Source organism: Sinocyclocheilus anshuiensis, unplaced genomic scaffold (genome assembly GCF_001515605.1).
Source record: "Sinocyclocheilus anshuiensis isolate Anshui unplaced genomic scaffold, SAMN03320099.WGS_v1.1 scaffold139, whole genome shotgun sequence".
Lineage (NCBI taxonomy): Eukaryota > Metazoa > Chordata > Actinopteri > Cypriniformes > Cyprinidae > Sinocyclocheilus > Sinocyclocheilus anshuiensis.
Genome location: NW_015549566.1, coordinates 624,228 through 640,036, shown reverse-complemented (window position 1 = coordinate 640,036; position 15,809 = coordinate 624,228). Strand labels below are relative to the sequence as shown.

At 38.0% G+C, this 15,809-nt stretch overlaps 1 protein-coding gene across 1 annotated transcript in view; it reads right to left on the bottom strand.

The window, feature by feature from the left end:
- Nucleotides 1-15,809, bottom strand: part of LOC107657230 (serine/threonine-protein kinase SIK2-like) — a 36,641-nt gene that overhangs the window by 1,972 nt on the left and 18,860 nt on the right. Inside the window, exons 5-13 of the mRNA XM_016445255.1 lie at nucleotides 13,642-13,766; nucleotides 13,023-13,146; nucleotides 7,843-8,063; nucleotides 7,586-7,738; nucleotides 7,323-7,481; nucleotides 3,015-3,246; nucleotides 2,562-2,846; nucleotides 1,693-1,853; nucleotides 254-364 (exon numbers count right to left, since the gene is read on the bottom strand). Coding sequence (XP_016300741.1) covers nucleotides 254-364; nucleotides 1,693-1,853; nucleotides 2,562-2,846; nucleotides 3,015-3,246; nucleotides 7,323-7,481; nucleotides 7,586-7,738; nucleotides 7,843-8,063; nucleotides 13,023-13,146; nucleotides 13,642-13,766 — 1,571 coding nt within the window. The remainder of the gene's footprint in view (nucleotides 1-253; nucleotides 365-1,692; nucleotides 1,854-2,561; nucleotides 2,847-3,014; nucleotides 3,247-7,322; nucleotides 7,482-7,585; nucleotides 7,739-7,842; nucleotides 8,064-13,022; nucleotides 13,147-13,641; nucleotides 13,767-15,809) is intronic.

Sequence of the window (15,809 nt, the reverse complement as noted above, 5' to 3'; positions counted from 1 at the left end):
GGGGGGGGGGGAGAATGCAAATGAGGAATGTTGCAAGTCAGATTCGATCCCATTCACTAACCGCTAGAGTATTAAATAATAAATTGTGGTGTCTAAGGTATTCTTGTTGGTTGGTAGGATCTTGCTATGTCATGTCTGTCTTAAACTATTATTAATAACCAACTCCTATAGACCATGAGGCTTTGGAAATGTGCTTTATAAGTGTACACACATCTCAGATGAGCTAAAATTGGCAGAAATAAAGGTGCGTCACCTGTATTCTGTGAGAGAGGTACTGCGGCTCCAGACTCTGTCTCCTTGATAACAGTGCGGGGTGTGTTCCACCTGAGCACAGAGCCATGTCGTGCTGGTGACCTCTTTCCTCCTGCACAAACCATACAAACACACAGAAAACATGTCAGCGCCTCGCTAGGCAGCCACATTGACGGCTGTGCACTCAAATGCATGAATTCATTACTTGGTTATGAAAAGGCCGAATAGCTGTCCGCTGACCCAGAGGGATTCTGGGAAAAACATGCCAGTCTGCTCCAGTAGCTAATCCTCACAATGCCACATGCCTCTAATGGAAGATCATTTTCACTGCTATATTAGCCCAGTAAAATGAACTCGATTTAGAGCTGATTTTTTTCTTGGACTTCATCTAGACAGTGGCGCCTGCCCTGCACGGTATCCCTATGTGTTATTCCCATAAGTATTTATTCACTGATTCATACTAAATCTCTGTCTTTGGTGAGCCTGCATTGGAGCATTGGGCACCAGTCACCAGCCTGTTACTCAACAATGGCCGCATTCAGGGGGCTTACCGGATGGACAGTAAACAACTGACAATTGGCTGCTTCTTCTCCTGTAATTACATAAGCAGGGCTGTCTGTGTGTCAGTAGGGAGGTTAGAAGGGTAGAAGTAAGGGCATTCTGACACTTTTCAACCAAAGTAACGCACAGCGCTTGGATCACTTCAACCTTGCAATGATGCAACCATTGCATCAACATTCCAGTACATAAAATTCAATTAATTGGAGTCATGGGAAAGGGCCTTAATTCCTTATTCATCACAATTATTTTATTCTATTCCTAATTCATAATATAAAAATAAATAAAAAATAATTATATATATATATATATATATTTATTTATATTGTTTGTTTATGAATTAGGACTGTCAATAGAATAAAATAATTGTGATGATTTTTTATTTAAGTTTATTTTAATTATTTTACTTAACAGACATGTCACATGATCCTTCAGAAATCATTCTAATATGCTGATTTGATGCTCAAGAAAACAGTTGTGCTGTTTGATGTTTTTGTCTTGTATAAAGAGAGAGAGAGCGATAAATATATAGAAAATATAGAAAGTTTATCTTTTTTCTACACACTATTATAGAAATATGAAATGTATACATCTTTAAAATAAATACAGACTTGTCTATTATTTCTCATGTTTTAAAACTAGGACTTAATTTTTTCAGAATTTTTTACCAGTTTTGAAAGCAGAATGAAACCGTAATATAATCAAATTTGGTAACTGTGTAAAAAAAACACATAATAATATAATTAGTTACTATGTTAACCTCTTTTTAGCCTTCTTTTTTTTCTTCAGGCGGCCCCCAGTTTGAAACCTCTGCATTAGTCATTCCTGATTGTAAGGGATACTACAAAACCGATCTCAGGTTAGCTTCCCTGGTGGACTGACCTGTAGTGCAGGATCCAATAAGTCATGTGGATGGGCCTGAGCGCTCAGCAGCCCCAGGGAAAGGGTTTCTCCAGAGCCCATCTGCTGATACACCTTATTTAGCTCCAGGATACCTTTGGTCCGTGCCAGATTCTGTAGGTGCTGTCTAAAGGCCACCAAGCCTACATGAAGAGAGGAATAAGATTATGAATAATAGCACTGTTATTTCCGAATGACTTACAGATCATCAGATGATGTTCCACCCCCAGTGTCCACATCCATGTGTGGTGATGAATTTTCACATGGGAGTGTCAGAACAGAGGAAGTGACTCTCAAATCCCTCAGGCCCACGCCACCTCTGACTGCTCTGGTGCGGTTCTACCATGTGACCTCACTTAACGTGGCTAATCAATTCTGATTCACTCAAAACACAAAACAAGCGAAAAACAGGTAGAGATAGTTTGTGAAAATAACAGTAAGTGTGAGAGAAAGAGAAATCGAATCCAAGACACATACCACAGTAGGATCCAATCGTCCTGAGACCACTAGTAAACATGGAAACTTGTGCATATTTTTAAATTATTTAATATTTTTACTAATTTTTTATTTTATTTGTTTATATTTAATATAAATTATATTATCAGTATAACAACCGTGTATTACTGTAATATTTATGCATAAACAGTGTTTTTCAGGATTTTTTAATGAATAGAAAGTTCAAAAGAACAGCATTTATCTGAAATAGCTTTTGTAAATGTCATTTTGATCAATTGAATGCATCTCTGCAATATAAAAGTATTAATTTCTTTTAAAAAATCTTGTCTAAAAAAATCTAAACTTTTGAAATGATTGTGTATATAGTCTCTCTGTAATCACAGGATGCTGCTCACCTTGTGTGAGTGAGGTGTCTGATGCTCTGCGGCCCTCGCGGAAGCTGATGGGAGAGCGGTTGTGGGTCTCTCTCCTCTGGGCGCTCAGCGCTTGCATGGTGGGGTTAGCGGGCCGAGCGCTGATGAAGGGCGGAGTCATGCGGGTGATGGGTGTGTTGGCCAGGACCACCTCGTTAAGAGAGGGTGCATCCTCCAGCAGACTGAGGTCACTGTGCATGGAGCCCATATCATACTCGGAGTCCACGCTACCCAGAGAGGGGTTATGACTCACGCTGAACAGTTTACCTGCGTAAACAGAGAGGTGACAATAATTTATCATCTTAACACCTATGAAACAGATGATTGTGATTTCATCGTCATTTTTATCCAAACTGATACTATTGGTACAGGGATAATGAAGTTAGGTTTGGTTTGAACCTATAACCTTGCGGGTTACCCTTAAGCCACACCCACCTCCACTGGTCATGATTCCTGGCTGATTGGTGACCTCAGACAGCGTGTGTCTGCGCTGACCAAAGCGGGCCGTCTGATAGGCATTGAAGACATGGGTATGATCATCCTCGGTGTCCAGCTCCTCCGTCTCGATGCCCTCGTCTATAGATGTCTCCATCATGTTGCTGGGGGACGAGGCACTGGATTTGCGAACAGCCACAGGGGGCAGGGGGTCCAGCATGCAGCCGTTGACCTGCAAAACAATGTAAAGATCTCTAAATATAATGTTTTTTGTAGCGAAAAGTATTTGGAAAGCTTTTCTAGAGGACCTGAAATCACAAGTGGGAGATATTAATTAAAAGTCGCAAATCTGAGATTTAGTCACAATGCAAGATAATAAATCATATTTTAAGTTCCATAGTTACTGTACAACTGTGCAAAATAGTTGCATTTATGAGAAATAGTTGCAACTGTGAGATAGAAAGTTGCAATTATGATGCAAGTCATGATCTCAAAATGTCACATTTTGAGATAAAAAGTCTATAAATGTATAATTTAGAGATAAAAGGTTGCAATTACAAAAAATATATTTGCAATTACCAGAAACAAAGTCACAAATGTTAGATATATTCACACTGCAAGATACAGCATTGTCATATTGTGAGTTATATAGCCACAATTGTGATACTGTATATAAAGTCGCAATTATGATAAAGTCATGTGACAATATAGTCACATTGTGAGAAACAAAGTAAAAATGGCAACTATAAAGTTGTATTTTCTAGAATTATAGTTACTATTATGAGAAATAAAGTAAAAAATGTGAGATATAGTCACATTGCTAGATATTAAGTTTTGTCGTATATACTCATAACTATGACAAATATAGTTGTGTTTTTGTGAACTCAAGTTGCAAAGGCAATTACGATAAAGCCATAATTTTATAATATAAATCATATTGTGAGATAAAAAGCATGGTTGTAAATTAGAGAGTCATATTTTAGAGATATTAAGTTGCAATTACAAGAAATTAAGAACTGTGAAGTCGCAATTTGGATAATTCAAGACACATTCACGAAAAATAAAGCCACAACCCTGAAACATTGAGTCATATTTTGATATAATTAATTTCTTTATTACTCTGAAGTGGAAATGTAGTATATATGCAATTTATGCATTTCCTATAAAAGATTTTGGAGATGACAGCTTTTTTGGTTGTTTCTTTTTCTTTGGATGAACTCTCACTTACACCAGTGTTGTAGATAAGACATTTGCCTTCAAGCATTGTATTTCCCAAGAACAAGTTCTAATCTCCCATCAGCCCTCATAAGTCATTCACAGTCCTGAGGCAAATTTCCACTCAGTCAGCACCAAACACACAAACTTTAACGTGCTTTGTGATGACAGGCTGAACATCATGAACACATTCCTTAATGATTTGGGGACGTAGTGAGAATAAACAAAAGCACTGCAGTCTCTCCCTTTTTGCCTCTTTTTATTGCTCCCTCTCATTCACTCTTGCTTTTCTCTCAAACTAATGAGTGAGCTGGCGAGGAGGGGGTGGAATTCTGGAATGCAGGGACAGGAAGTGTGTTTTGGCTGAGAGGGCTGTCAGAGCCTCATGCAGACGGAGTACACTGAGACATGCCATCAAACACACACACTCAACCAACATGGATCATCTGGATGAGTTGAGTTTCCTGCAGCATGCTGGGCCAGGAATGCTCTTATCCCAGCACACGGTTAAAGAACGGCCACAGATTCTCTATTTTTCTTCTATCTCTCTCTGTCTCTCTCTTTTTTTTTACATTTCAGCCCATCATTTTGCCCGGCCCCTTCACACACAAACAGTGTGATTATACAGACTCTGAACAAATTATGTAATCCCTGCCGTCCCCTCCCTAACAGGGGTTGTGTCGTACTCTGTGAGATCAAGCTTCATATTTTAAACATCTCATGTTGGAGAGTGTCACAATTCCTCCTCTGATCTTAAAGGGGAAGTGTGTCATTTTTCAGTGCAAAAATGTCTCATCTTAATATGCAGAGACAACTATAAATAAGACGTTTGCAGCCATTTATTTCCCCCAAAATGTAAACACCATCTCTATGGTGCTTTCAAAATATTGCTCAGTTAGTTTGAACAAACAGAGCAAACTAGCCTGACAACAGCAACACTGCCTCAACCAATGGTGTGAGTTTGGGGCAGGGCTATCGGTTTGTTCAGCCAATAGCACATGGGGGCTTGTTTGGGGAAACCTGTGTGAAAACAGACTATTTTGTGCACTTTTTTTGTAATCTTTTAAAAAGATATAACTTGCTCCACCGCTGAAACAACTTTTTTTTTTTTTTTGCTAATGTCACCAAGTCCACACTCCAATCATATATAGCCCTTTTTTATGACCTGATCAATTCGTGATTAAAAAAATTATGAAAAAAAAACAGGGTTATTAGTTATTTAAAACTGAAACCATTAAAAAAAAATGTTATTTGAAACAAAATAAATGTAAACTGAAATAAAATATAAGAAAATGTAACCTTGCCAAAACAACATTTTTCATTTTCAATTAAACTTGAAGTACTAAAATAACTAAACTAAATTAACTGAAACTGATGAATAAAAATTAATTAAAACTATATACATAGTTTAAAAAAAAGAGAAAAATGACTAAAATGACAAAAAAACACTAAATTACTAAACCTTTAACTAAAATTAAAGTGAAAACAGAAAATATAAAAATAAAATCTAATTCTAAATATGAACAAAAACTATAATAACATCAATGATACTAAAATAACACTGGAAAGGACTTGATTTTTTGCATTAAATATCCTACTCAAATATCGTAAATGCCATTTAAATAAATACCAACCAAATAACTTCCTACTGAGTCAATTATTTCCTCTCCTAAACTATGTATTCAAGAAACAATGTACACATTTCCTCTTGCAACAAAACTCTAACATCCATATATGTATACAGGTGACATTTACAGATAAAAGTTTTATAATAAGAGGAATTTTGTACATTGTTTATTGAACACATTGTTCAAAAGAGGAACTGGCTGATGCAATGTTCAGTATGAAAGCCATGAATGCTCAATAACTCCACATTTCCGAAGAGGGTAAAATACCGGCGCACACAAAGCCAGACAGTCTGTGGTGTGCGCGTATGTGAGAGTGAATGAGAGAGAGAAGAAAGAGTGGAACGACTAAGCTGGAGCGAATGGACAGCTGTCACATCCAATGTGTGTCACTGCCAGAGACGGCTGCAGACTGACCTGCTTATGTAAGCCAAACAGATGTGGACGGCCTCAAGGGGAAACACACTCACAGTGTATGTCTCACCTCACCATCAGAGATGCATAGAGACAAAATGACTGAGGCTAAAAACCATCAAAGTAAACAGCTTCTCCCTCATCGACGCAAAAGGCATTAAAACAAAGTATGTGCGTGTAAGAAGAGTCTTGGAGAGAGCAGATTACTGTCTCAGAGAGACAGCAGAGAGAGAGAGACAGACAGATAAAAATGAAGACAGTGTATATAGGACTCTAGTGAGGAGATAGAGTGGCAGAGCTGGCCGGCTCCTGTGCTGTTATTCCTGTTCTGTATGCCAAGCTGGCAGCCGATCTGGCCGTCTGTCAGGGTGGTTCTGAACAAAAGGCTCCTCGGGGAGCAGGCGTGATGAGGAGGCCCGAGCAAACAGCCAGGCATACTGCCTGACCTTGGAAGGACTGAATTGCTTAACAGCAATGTTGGGAAGGAGTGTAAGAGCACTCAATGGGCAGCAGTCAGATTCAACTCTGTAACAACAGATGTTTGTACCAGCTAATCAACACCCCCCAAGAATGGGATTATGGGGGATTTTGCTAAAATGCATATATGGTAGACACTGGGCAAGACATTGTAAGAAAATAAAAAATGTAATATGTGTGAACAAAATTCCTCTGAATTCCTTTAGCCTTTATTTAAATCTATCTATCTGCCCATTCATCCATCCATCCATCTGTCTTTCATCAATCAATCACTCAATCAATATCTATCCATCTACCATTCATCTACCATCTGTCCACCTGCCCATCAATCTATCTATCAATCCACGAACCCATCAATCAATCCCTTGAAAAAAAAAAAGTGGAAAAATATTTTTGTCGGTATCGGTTCTTGGTTTCCATTTCATCTAATGATGTTTTGACACTCAAAATTTAGAAGATCTGAAACATTTGCTATGCTACAGTGAAAAGCTTTAAAAATCAATGTATAATCAGGCTACAAAGAGAAGCACAAGCTTCATTCCCCCATAATTCAACCTCTAACCCATTTCTCACTCACTTTGGGAATCCCAACCTCCTCCTCCATGAGGCTGTGTTCAGTAGCACAGGAGGACTGTGGGAACGTGAAGGAGTCTGCAGGGGCTTGAGGCACAGCTGGGGATCTCAGGAGACGCACGTTCTGAGGCAGGAGGCTCACCTGAGGAGCAGCGCTGCTCGCCTGCGGTGCAGAGAAAGAGATACGGAAAGTCAACTAGTTGGCTAAGTCCATATTTACATGGCTGTTAATATTTTCATTTTCAGAGGCAATTTGAAGAGTGATACCTTGATGACAGTCTGCTCTGCAATCGTACTGGGACGTCTCTGGCAGGCATCGAGTCGGGGCTCCACTGGGAAACTGCAGCGGTGGGCCTTTAGCCTCTCAACCAGCAAGTAGTAGATAGCAGCAAAATGATTGTAACTCTTATTCTGAAGAGACTGCAAAACAGATGGAGAAATTATCAAAAGAGAGCCACATTAGTCAAGCCTGTTTGAATATTAAGGATGCAATTTCATTTCTTGAAATGTGTGTAATTTCTCACCTCTACTGTCTTGTGCTGGTCAATGCCCAGGCTATGCATCAACCGGAGCACCTGTTCACTGTATTCTCCCACACGAGCCTCCCCCTCTACAGTCTGCTGATATAACATCGGCCGCTGCACAGGCACCTCCATCACCATCCACTTGTGTTCCTTTATTTGTCCTATAGACAGACGCTTGGAGGGGTCTAACACCAACATTCGCCTGATCAGATGCTCACAGTCTGCACATAAAAGAGAAAAAGAGGAAAAAGATAAACACGACACGTCCTGTACCCAGGAACAAAAATAACACTTGCCAATGTAACCCCTCTGGTTCTACTCAACTCGCTCTAAGCGGGATTCGAAGGAAGGAGGTAAGCGCGCTAACAAGGACACTAAAGACTGCAGGGGAGTGAGGTTTACAACATTGATAATAACAATAATAAATAACATCAAATCGGCATATTAGAATGATTTCTGAAGTATCATGTGACACTGAAGTCTAAGTAATGGCTGTTGAAAATTCAGTTTGCCATTACAGGAATATACAAAAGTACATTTTAAAATATATTTAAATAGAAAACACTTTACTATGGTTTTAGGTGTTTTGCTTCACATGTCTAAGCACACCCATTAAAAGCTGTTTTGAGATACATTTAATGAACTAATACAAAATACAGCTTTGTGGCAGAAAAAACCCCAAACATTTATGGTCATTAAATGTACAAGGATTCAAAACCCATTGTAAAATATTCCTAAATACACATGCGACAGCACATATTAATGCATCAAGTTGCTATGTTGCTTTGCAAAACCCAAACAGCCTACAGTTTACTTGGCAGAGGAACTGTTTCTTCTGATAGCAATTACCAGTAAATTATTATTATTACTAGTCAAGTATTATCATAATTGTGGGAGCAGTAAGAAAGTCCTGTGCTTGTTTCAGCAGTGAGAAAAGCAGCTCTGTACAATCTCAACCTGAAAGGGTCACATTGTGTTTGCTTCACAGTAAATACTGCTGCATCTGAGGCATATACACTCAGAAGTGGTGACAGCCTGTACCGTCCAATGCTTTGGAAAAGATTTGTGAAACAGTCTGTCTACAACTAAAAAAAAAAAACTGCCCAACAAATGCTGCACTGTCGGACTAACACAAACCCAAAACACATTATCCTTTTGAGAATGCACAAGGCCTTTTGTCTGTCCCTGTGCCCTTGACTATTAACCATGTCTGACTCAGCTGGGCTGAATGAAACTGACTTCACAGGACTGGCGGTGATGCAGGCGTTCCCAATGCTTCTGTGCATCTCGCTGCTGACCATTTTATTCAAGACTGGCTCATCCTGTTAATCTGCAGCATTTACGGTTTCTGGAGAGCCTGCGAGACACTAGAGCAAACAGAGGGAGCCACACAGCTACAGTAATACTCCTTGTGCTGGAACACAGTGGGATGTCGTCTTGCTGGAAACATCCTCCTCTCGACGGCTCCCTCACTTCAGCAGAGGGAATCAGAGAATCTTATTACCATATTCATGTAGAAATCATATGCATAAATACAGCTGTGAGGAACAGTTTGTGAACCCTCTGGAAATACCTTGATTTTAGGATGAATGGTTCTTCAGATGCAAACTGGCTGTTATACTGATATTTATAGATTTTTAATCACCATGTGCTTTAGCGAGGAAATTGAAGATTATATTTATGAATTAAAAATTAAAATTCGGTCATCATTTACTCGTCTTGTAAATCACAACCTGTATGATTTTCTTTCTTATTAGGTGGAACATAAAATATTTTGAAGAATGTTGGTATCCAGTTTCGGTTCCTTTGACTTCCATTATATGAACAAAAAATACAATGGAAGTAAATGGGAACAAAAGCTATTTGGTTGCCAACATTCTTAAATATCTTCTTATGTGTTTCACAGAAATGCATAAAGATTTAAAACAACATGAGGGTGAAGAAATGATGACTGAATTATAATTTTTTGAGTAAACTATCCTTTCGAGCCCAAGACTAGAATTTCAAAATCCTAAAACACAGACTGTCTGAGTAATTTTGCAACTGACTTATGTTTTGAATCATGAAACATGGCCCAACGTCTTTGAGCTTTAGATCTTACACAGCTGCTGCAGAGTCTTGTTTCCTCTTGGAGTTCATTGATCTCGGCTGTTCAAAGCAGCTTAACACCATTTCACCTCTTCCATCATGGTAAGGATAACGTTTTTGTGTTGGTATGCAGTGCTTTGGTTTCCCTAAACATAAAGATGTTTATATTTACCCAAAAAGTTCAAGTTTAGCGCACAGAACTTTGTCCCAGTAATATTGTCGACTTTAACAAAGACCCCAGTATCAGAGGAGGATCAGATGCTGCTTTGGTTCTGTGCAAATGATGCAGCGTCATTATTTAAACATTATGTCCAGCTGTAAAACTTCTGTGTAAATGCACTGCCTCTATGCAGCATGCAACAGCTTAAATGCACCTTTTGTGGTATATATGCAGATTAAGATGCAGCTTTTGCAGGGCTTTTGCCATGTAAAGACAATGTAAGACTCCTTTTGTCTTCAGATCGCATTTCAGGAACAATTTAATTGGATATCCAGATTGTTCACAAACATTTTTTTTTCCTGCGTAAATTCAGAGATGTGTTAAAACAAAGGATTAAAATGAATGTTAATAAAAACTTCAGCAGCAAAGACTATTTTCATGGCAAGAACAAGGAGGAATAAAACGAAAAAATAAATAAATAATTAAAATGAAATATCCATCCATTACAATTTTTTTTTTAAAGATTTTTTTCAAATATATTTGTGATAAAAACATTTTTTTCTGGTGACACCTATATATATAAAAAAATTATATGATTATTAAGTCATGGCAACAAATGTTTTTCCATTATTTTAACTCGTCTAAATAATTTAACCAATTTCAAGTTTTTTAAGTTATACAAGATTTAACTTTTAAAGCCAGTTTGAATTTTTTTTACGGTGTAAACTTTTCTAAGTAAAAGTACCTTCCCTATCCATAATTTTATTTCACCTCAAATTATTAAGTACCGTAGGAAAGTTGGGCTTTTCTGACAGTTGTCCTACAGTACATCATAGAAGATAATGCCATTACTGTGCAAGTTCCTGAATGTTCCATCATCTTGAGTCCTCATTATACCTACCAGGATAATTCTGGAAAAGCACTTCTCCTTCACGGAGAAGCAAGCCAAAACTCCCTGTATAACACACCAGGCGCTCATAATCTTTCCCAACGGTGCGTGTGCTGTATTCACCATGTAACGTAGTGTGTAGCTTGTAGTACGTGTTGTGTACTAGCACTCTTGGCTAAGAGCACGCTGAGGAGGGCTCGATACTCCGTAGGGGTGAAATCCTGTGTGATGAGAGCATTTGAAAAGGAAATGTTAAGGAAAAGCACACGCTGTTCTTCTCATTTGCTCAGCTTCACTCCGAGACCTGCAAGGGCTTGAGTTATGCGGTAAAAGTCTCAACGTGGCTTAATTGTTTAAATGTCTTGAATAAAGTCAACTGACCCCTACTACTGGCCCCCTCTCCCGGTAGGTTAACGTGTTCACTCTTCCTCGGGTTACTTGATCCATGTTTAATCACAGTGAGCAAAGCTTGTGTAGAATGAACGAATGTGACATTCTGACTCTTACGTCAAGAGCGGCCCACCGTGAACTGGCTCACTGCCAGCGAGGATAGTCTGAACTGTCTTGCTCTCACCCGATGCCCTCTCACTTTATCTCTCTTGCCCTCCTTTCTATCTCGATCACAATCTTGCCCTTTGCAGCTTGTGTTATTCTGCCTGTAAAATGAGTGGAGTAAATGTTAACTGCTGTGATTTTACTCAGTGTGGGTCAACCACTTTAAAGTGGGTGGGTTAACAACTAGTAGACTAATCAGTTTTAAGGAAGCCCTGTATAATTAGATTGGTGTTCTGGTTCACTTGACCATGATTGGATGCGTTTCTTTGGGGGCATTTACATAGTGGGTTAATTCAGCTAGCAAGATCTCGAGACGTGCTTTCAAAATACTATCTCTGACTTGACACACTATAAAATACACAACGGCGGAATCCATGCTAAAAATATAAACTGAAAAATAAAAATTCAGATATACTAGTGAATAGGGATGCATGACATAGCAGTACCACTTTAATTTATTGCATGTTTAATTGCTAATTTCCCTGATTTTTATTTTTAAACTATCCTTCAAAAGTTTCTTTTTTTTTTTTTAAATAAAGTAATTATTTTATTCAGGAAGGATGTATTTAATTGATCAAAATTGTCAGTAAAAACATTTATAATGTTACAAAATATTTCTTTTTCAAATAAATACTGTTCTTTTGAACTTTCTATTCATCAAAGAATCCTGAAAAAAGTATCACAGATTCCACAAAAATATTAAGCAGTACAACTGTTTTCAACATTGATAAGAAATAAGAAATGTTTCTAGAGCACCAAATCAGCATATTAGAATGATTTCTGAAGGATCCTGTGACACTGAAGACTGGAGTAATGACTGCTGAAACTTCAGCTTTGCATCACAGGAATAAATTACATTTTAAAATATATTTAAATAGAAAATAATTTGCTATTTAAAATTTTAGTATTTTTACAATATGCGAATAAATGCAGTTTTAGTAAGCTTCTTTCAAAAATCTTACCCAGCCCAAACTTCTGAACAGTAAGTGTAGATTATCTTTGGAGTCATCTAACGTTCCCTGCAAGTTCCTCTTTGAAAACACTAATAATTTAATAATTTTAGCAAATCTCAAAATTAACATCCATTATTCCTATTTACATATAATGCTGTGATGCTTAAATTCACATGTAGCATTTAAAATTTAATTGTATATAATAGCACTTAATTGGCTTATCATCAACAGAATAAAAATAAATAATCATTTTATAGATATTGACCAGAATTGTAATATCAGAGCATCCCGATTCCCTACCAGTCAACCTCACTAATAGACTAGTACGTACAGGATGACTAGTTTGCTGGTGGATCATCATGACTCATTTCATGTTCCACTGCTAAACGTCTCCGAGCAGTTAAGAGCCGTTCCTCTTTATACAGTCCAGACACACACAAACTGTAGCCAAGCACTTATGGAATGTTTTAATTGACCAGGCTTGAATTTCATGAAAAAACGGCAACTGCTGCCAGAAAACCTCTCCTAGTCTCACCTTCTGTCATGAAGTAAGGAATACGGAAACGTCCCTCCAGAACACGCTGCCGCAGAATGGGGAGAGAGGGGCCATCGAAGGGCAGGGCGCCACACACCAGCACGTACAGAACCACCCCCATACTCTGCAGGAAAACACACACACACAGCGTCAGCTCAGTGGTGAATAACACGATTACAATGTGCAAATGTACAGGTGCACACATTTAAAGGGATAGATCACCCTAAACATGAATATTTATTCACCCTTTCTAAATTTGTATGACTTTCTTTTTTGTGGAACACAAAAGACGTTTAGCAGAATGTTAATGCTGCTCTTTTCTCACTGTATATGAGCATCCCACCAAATAAAGTCATACGTGTTTGAAAGCGACTTGAGAGTAAGTAAATGATTTTCACTTTTGGGCAAACTCTTCCTTTAATGGCAGTAAATAGAGAGCAAGAGAGCTTTCACATGATCTGATCTCTATCTCACATGGACAGCTGAGTTCTCAAAGGTTGAATAGGTGGTAACACAAACAACTGTCAGCTGACTCGCTAATCATTTACTGTCAAATACACTGCGGCGTGAACCTGCACGGATAATGCTGGCTTGTCAGATCAGTGCAGAGCAGCATTACCCAGATGTCCAGCTGGGGTCCCTCATACTGCTGTCCCTCAAACACCTCCGGAGCTGCATATGGAGGACTCCCACACCATGTGGCCAGGGGCTTTCCCGGCTGGAAGAAATTTCCAAAGCCAAAATCTGCAGGGTTGGAAAAAAATAGAGAAAGGTGATATAAGAATGAAACTGACATGGATCACATTTCAGCTTTAGGGGACAACAAACAGGAAGGTTTCATCACAATATTGATTGTACTATCAAGGTTCTCACACCTAGTGACCATTGAACTTTTCCAGTCATTTGTGACTGCTGTCAACCGATTTAATGAATTACACTACTGTTTAAAAGTTTATGGTTGTAATGATTTTCTAAAATGTTTTTGAAGTCTTTTATGCTCACAAATACAATAAACCAGTAATATTCTGAAATATTTAAAATAACTGCTTTCTACTTTAATACATTTTAAAAATGTACATTTATTCCTGTAATGGCAAAGCTGAATTTTCAGCAACCATTACTCCAGTCTTCATTACATTTCCAGTGTACATTACATTTCCATGACTTTTCCAGGGCTAGAAGTGTCAACTTTAAAATTCCAGATGCTCATATGAATAAAATATTCATAAAAGTAATGCCAAACACAGGTTTATGACTGGTGAGGCATATTGATGGCTGTTAAATTATTTCCCAATTTACCCACTTTTGGCAAGTGTGGCAAAAAAAAAAAAAAGGATCCTGTAAGTGTGTGAATCATTTATCATCAAACATCAAGAGTTGGGAAATATAAAATCCTTCCACTTGCATACCGTAATTTCTGTGCAAAATTAGTTTACTGATGAACTAGAGATGTAAAGCTTGCTTTAAATTACACATGACTCTGAAAGTACAGACACTGCAAAAACATCCTTCTCTACTAACCTAAGCCAAAAACGCATCCTCAAAGCTCACAGAACAATGCTTTTGCAGCCCACTTCTTTCTACTTTGATGACTAATATTAGTGCTGTACTCATTGAGAGGCCATCACCAAAAAAAAAAAACTGCCATTAGTGTGTAATTTTGCCTGCAGTAGTCAGACAGCAATTTTTATATAGAGACCATTTTTAAAATCTTTCAGATCCCATTAAATCAAAATTTGAGTCTGTGTCTGAAGTCATCTATATGCTAGTGTTCTCCTAAAAATTCATTTTAGATATAAGCATTTAAAGGGTTAGTTCACCAATTTTTACAAAATGAAAATTCTGTCATTAATTACTCACCCTCATGTCGTTTCAAACCTTCGTTCAAAAAAAAACGGGTTTGAAACGACATGAGGGTGAGTAATTAATGACAGAATTTTCATTTTTGGGTAAACTATCCCTTTAAAATTTATAGTCTTTACACTTTATTGAAAACAGCGCAAAAATATTCACCCTGCACTACAGATCTCAAATCAAATGCTTTCTAGAATGAGAAAATCCCTCCCTGTAATACTGCCAATAACTGATTAGAAAATAGCGGATAATGTTCATTGCTGTGATGTAACTAAAGCCCATTGGCTATTTTATAAAAGACACAAACCCTTTGAAATGTCTCATCTTAAATTCCTGTTTCAATAGAAAATACATCACCAAGGAAAGAAAACTGCGCTAAAAAAAGTCATGGGGTCTTGAGGAAAGAAATAAACAGTGACTTGATTTATACTTTGATTAACAAGCTGTAACACTGTGTAAACTATGAGAAAAGATCAGACTACATTACACAAGGTCACTTAAAATTCCTATGAGACTAAATTGGCATTATACAGTACCACACTACGTCATCGTCTACTGGCAAATGTTGTATAACGCGGGATGCTGACAACAGCCAATGAAGGAACAGAGGGTCGCTAAGCCAACACACAAGCTGAGCAGCATCTGTAATAGGGCTTAGTGGATCATGCCGTGCAAACCCTGAAGATGGAAACCGTCATCAGCACCTCACTCTGGCTTTAATAGGTTGGATGAGTATTACAAAGTGCTCAGAGATTAGATACAATGGCCACCACTGCCAGAAGTCTAAGACAGTAGTGTTTTGCCCAAATATGGCTCTCAGACAAATCTGATAGTCCAATGTGTTTAACAGTCGACCTTCCTTAAAAGCATAGGCTACAAGCCTGTATTTGTTCATAACTGTGTGCAGCTGCAAAAAAAAAAAAAGAAATAAAG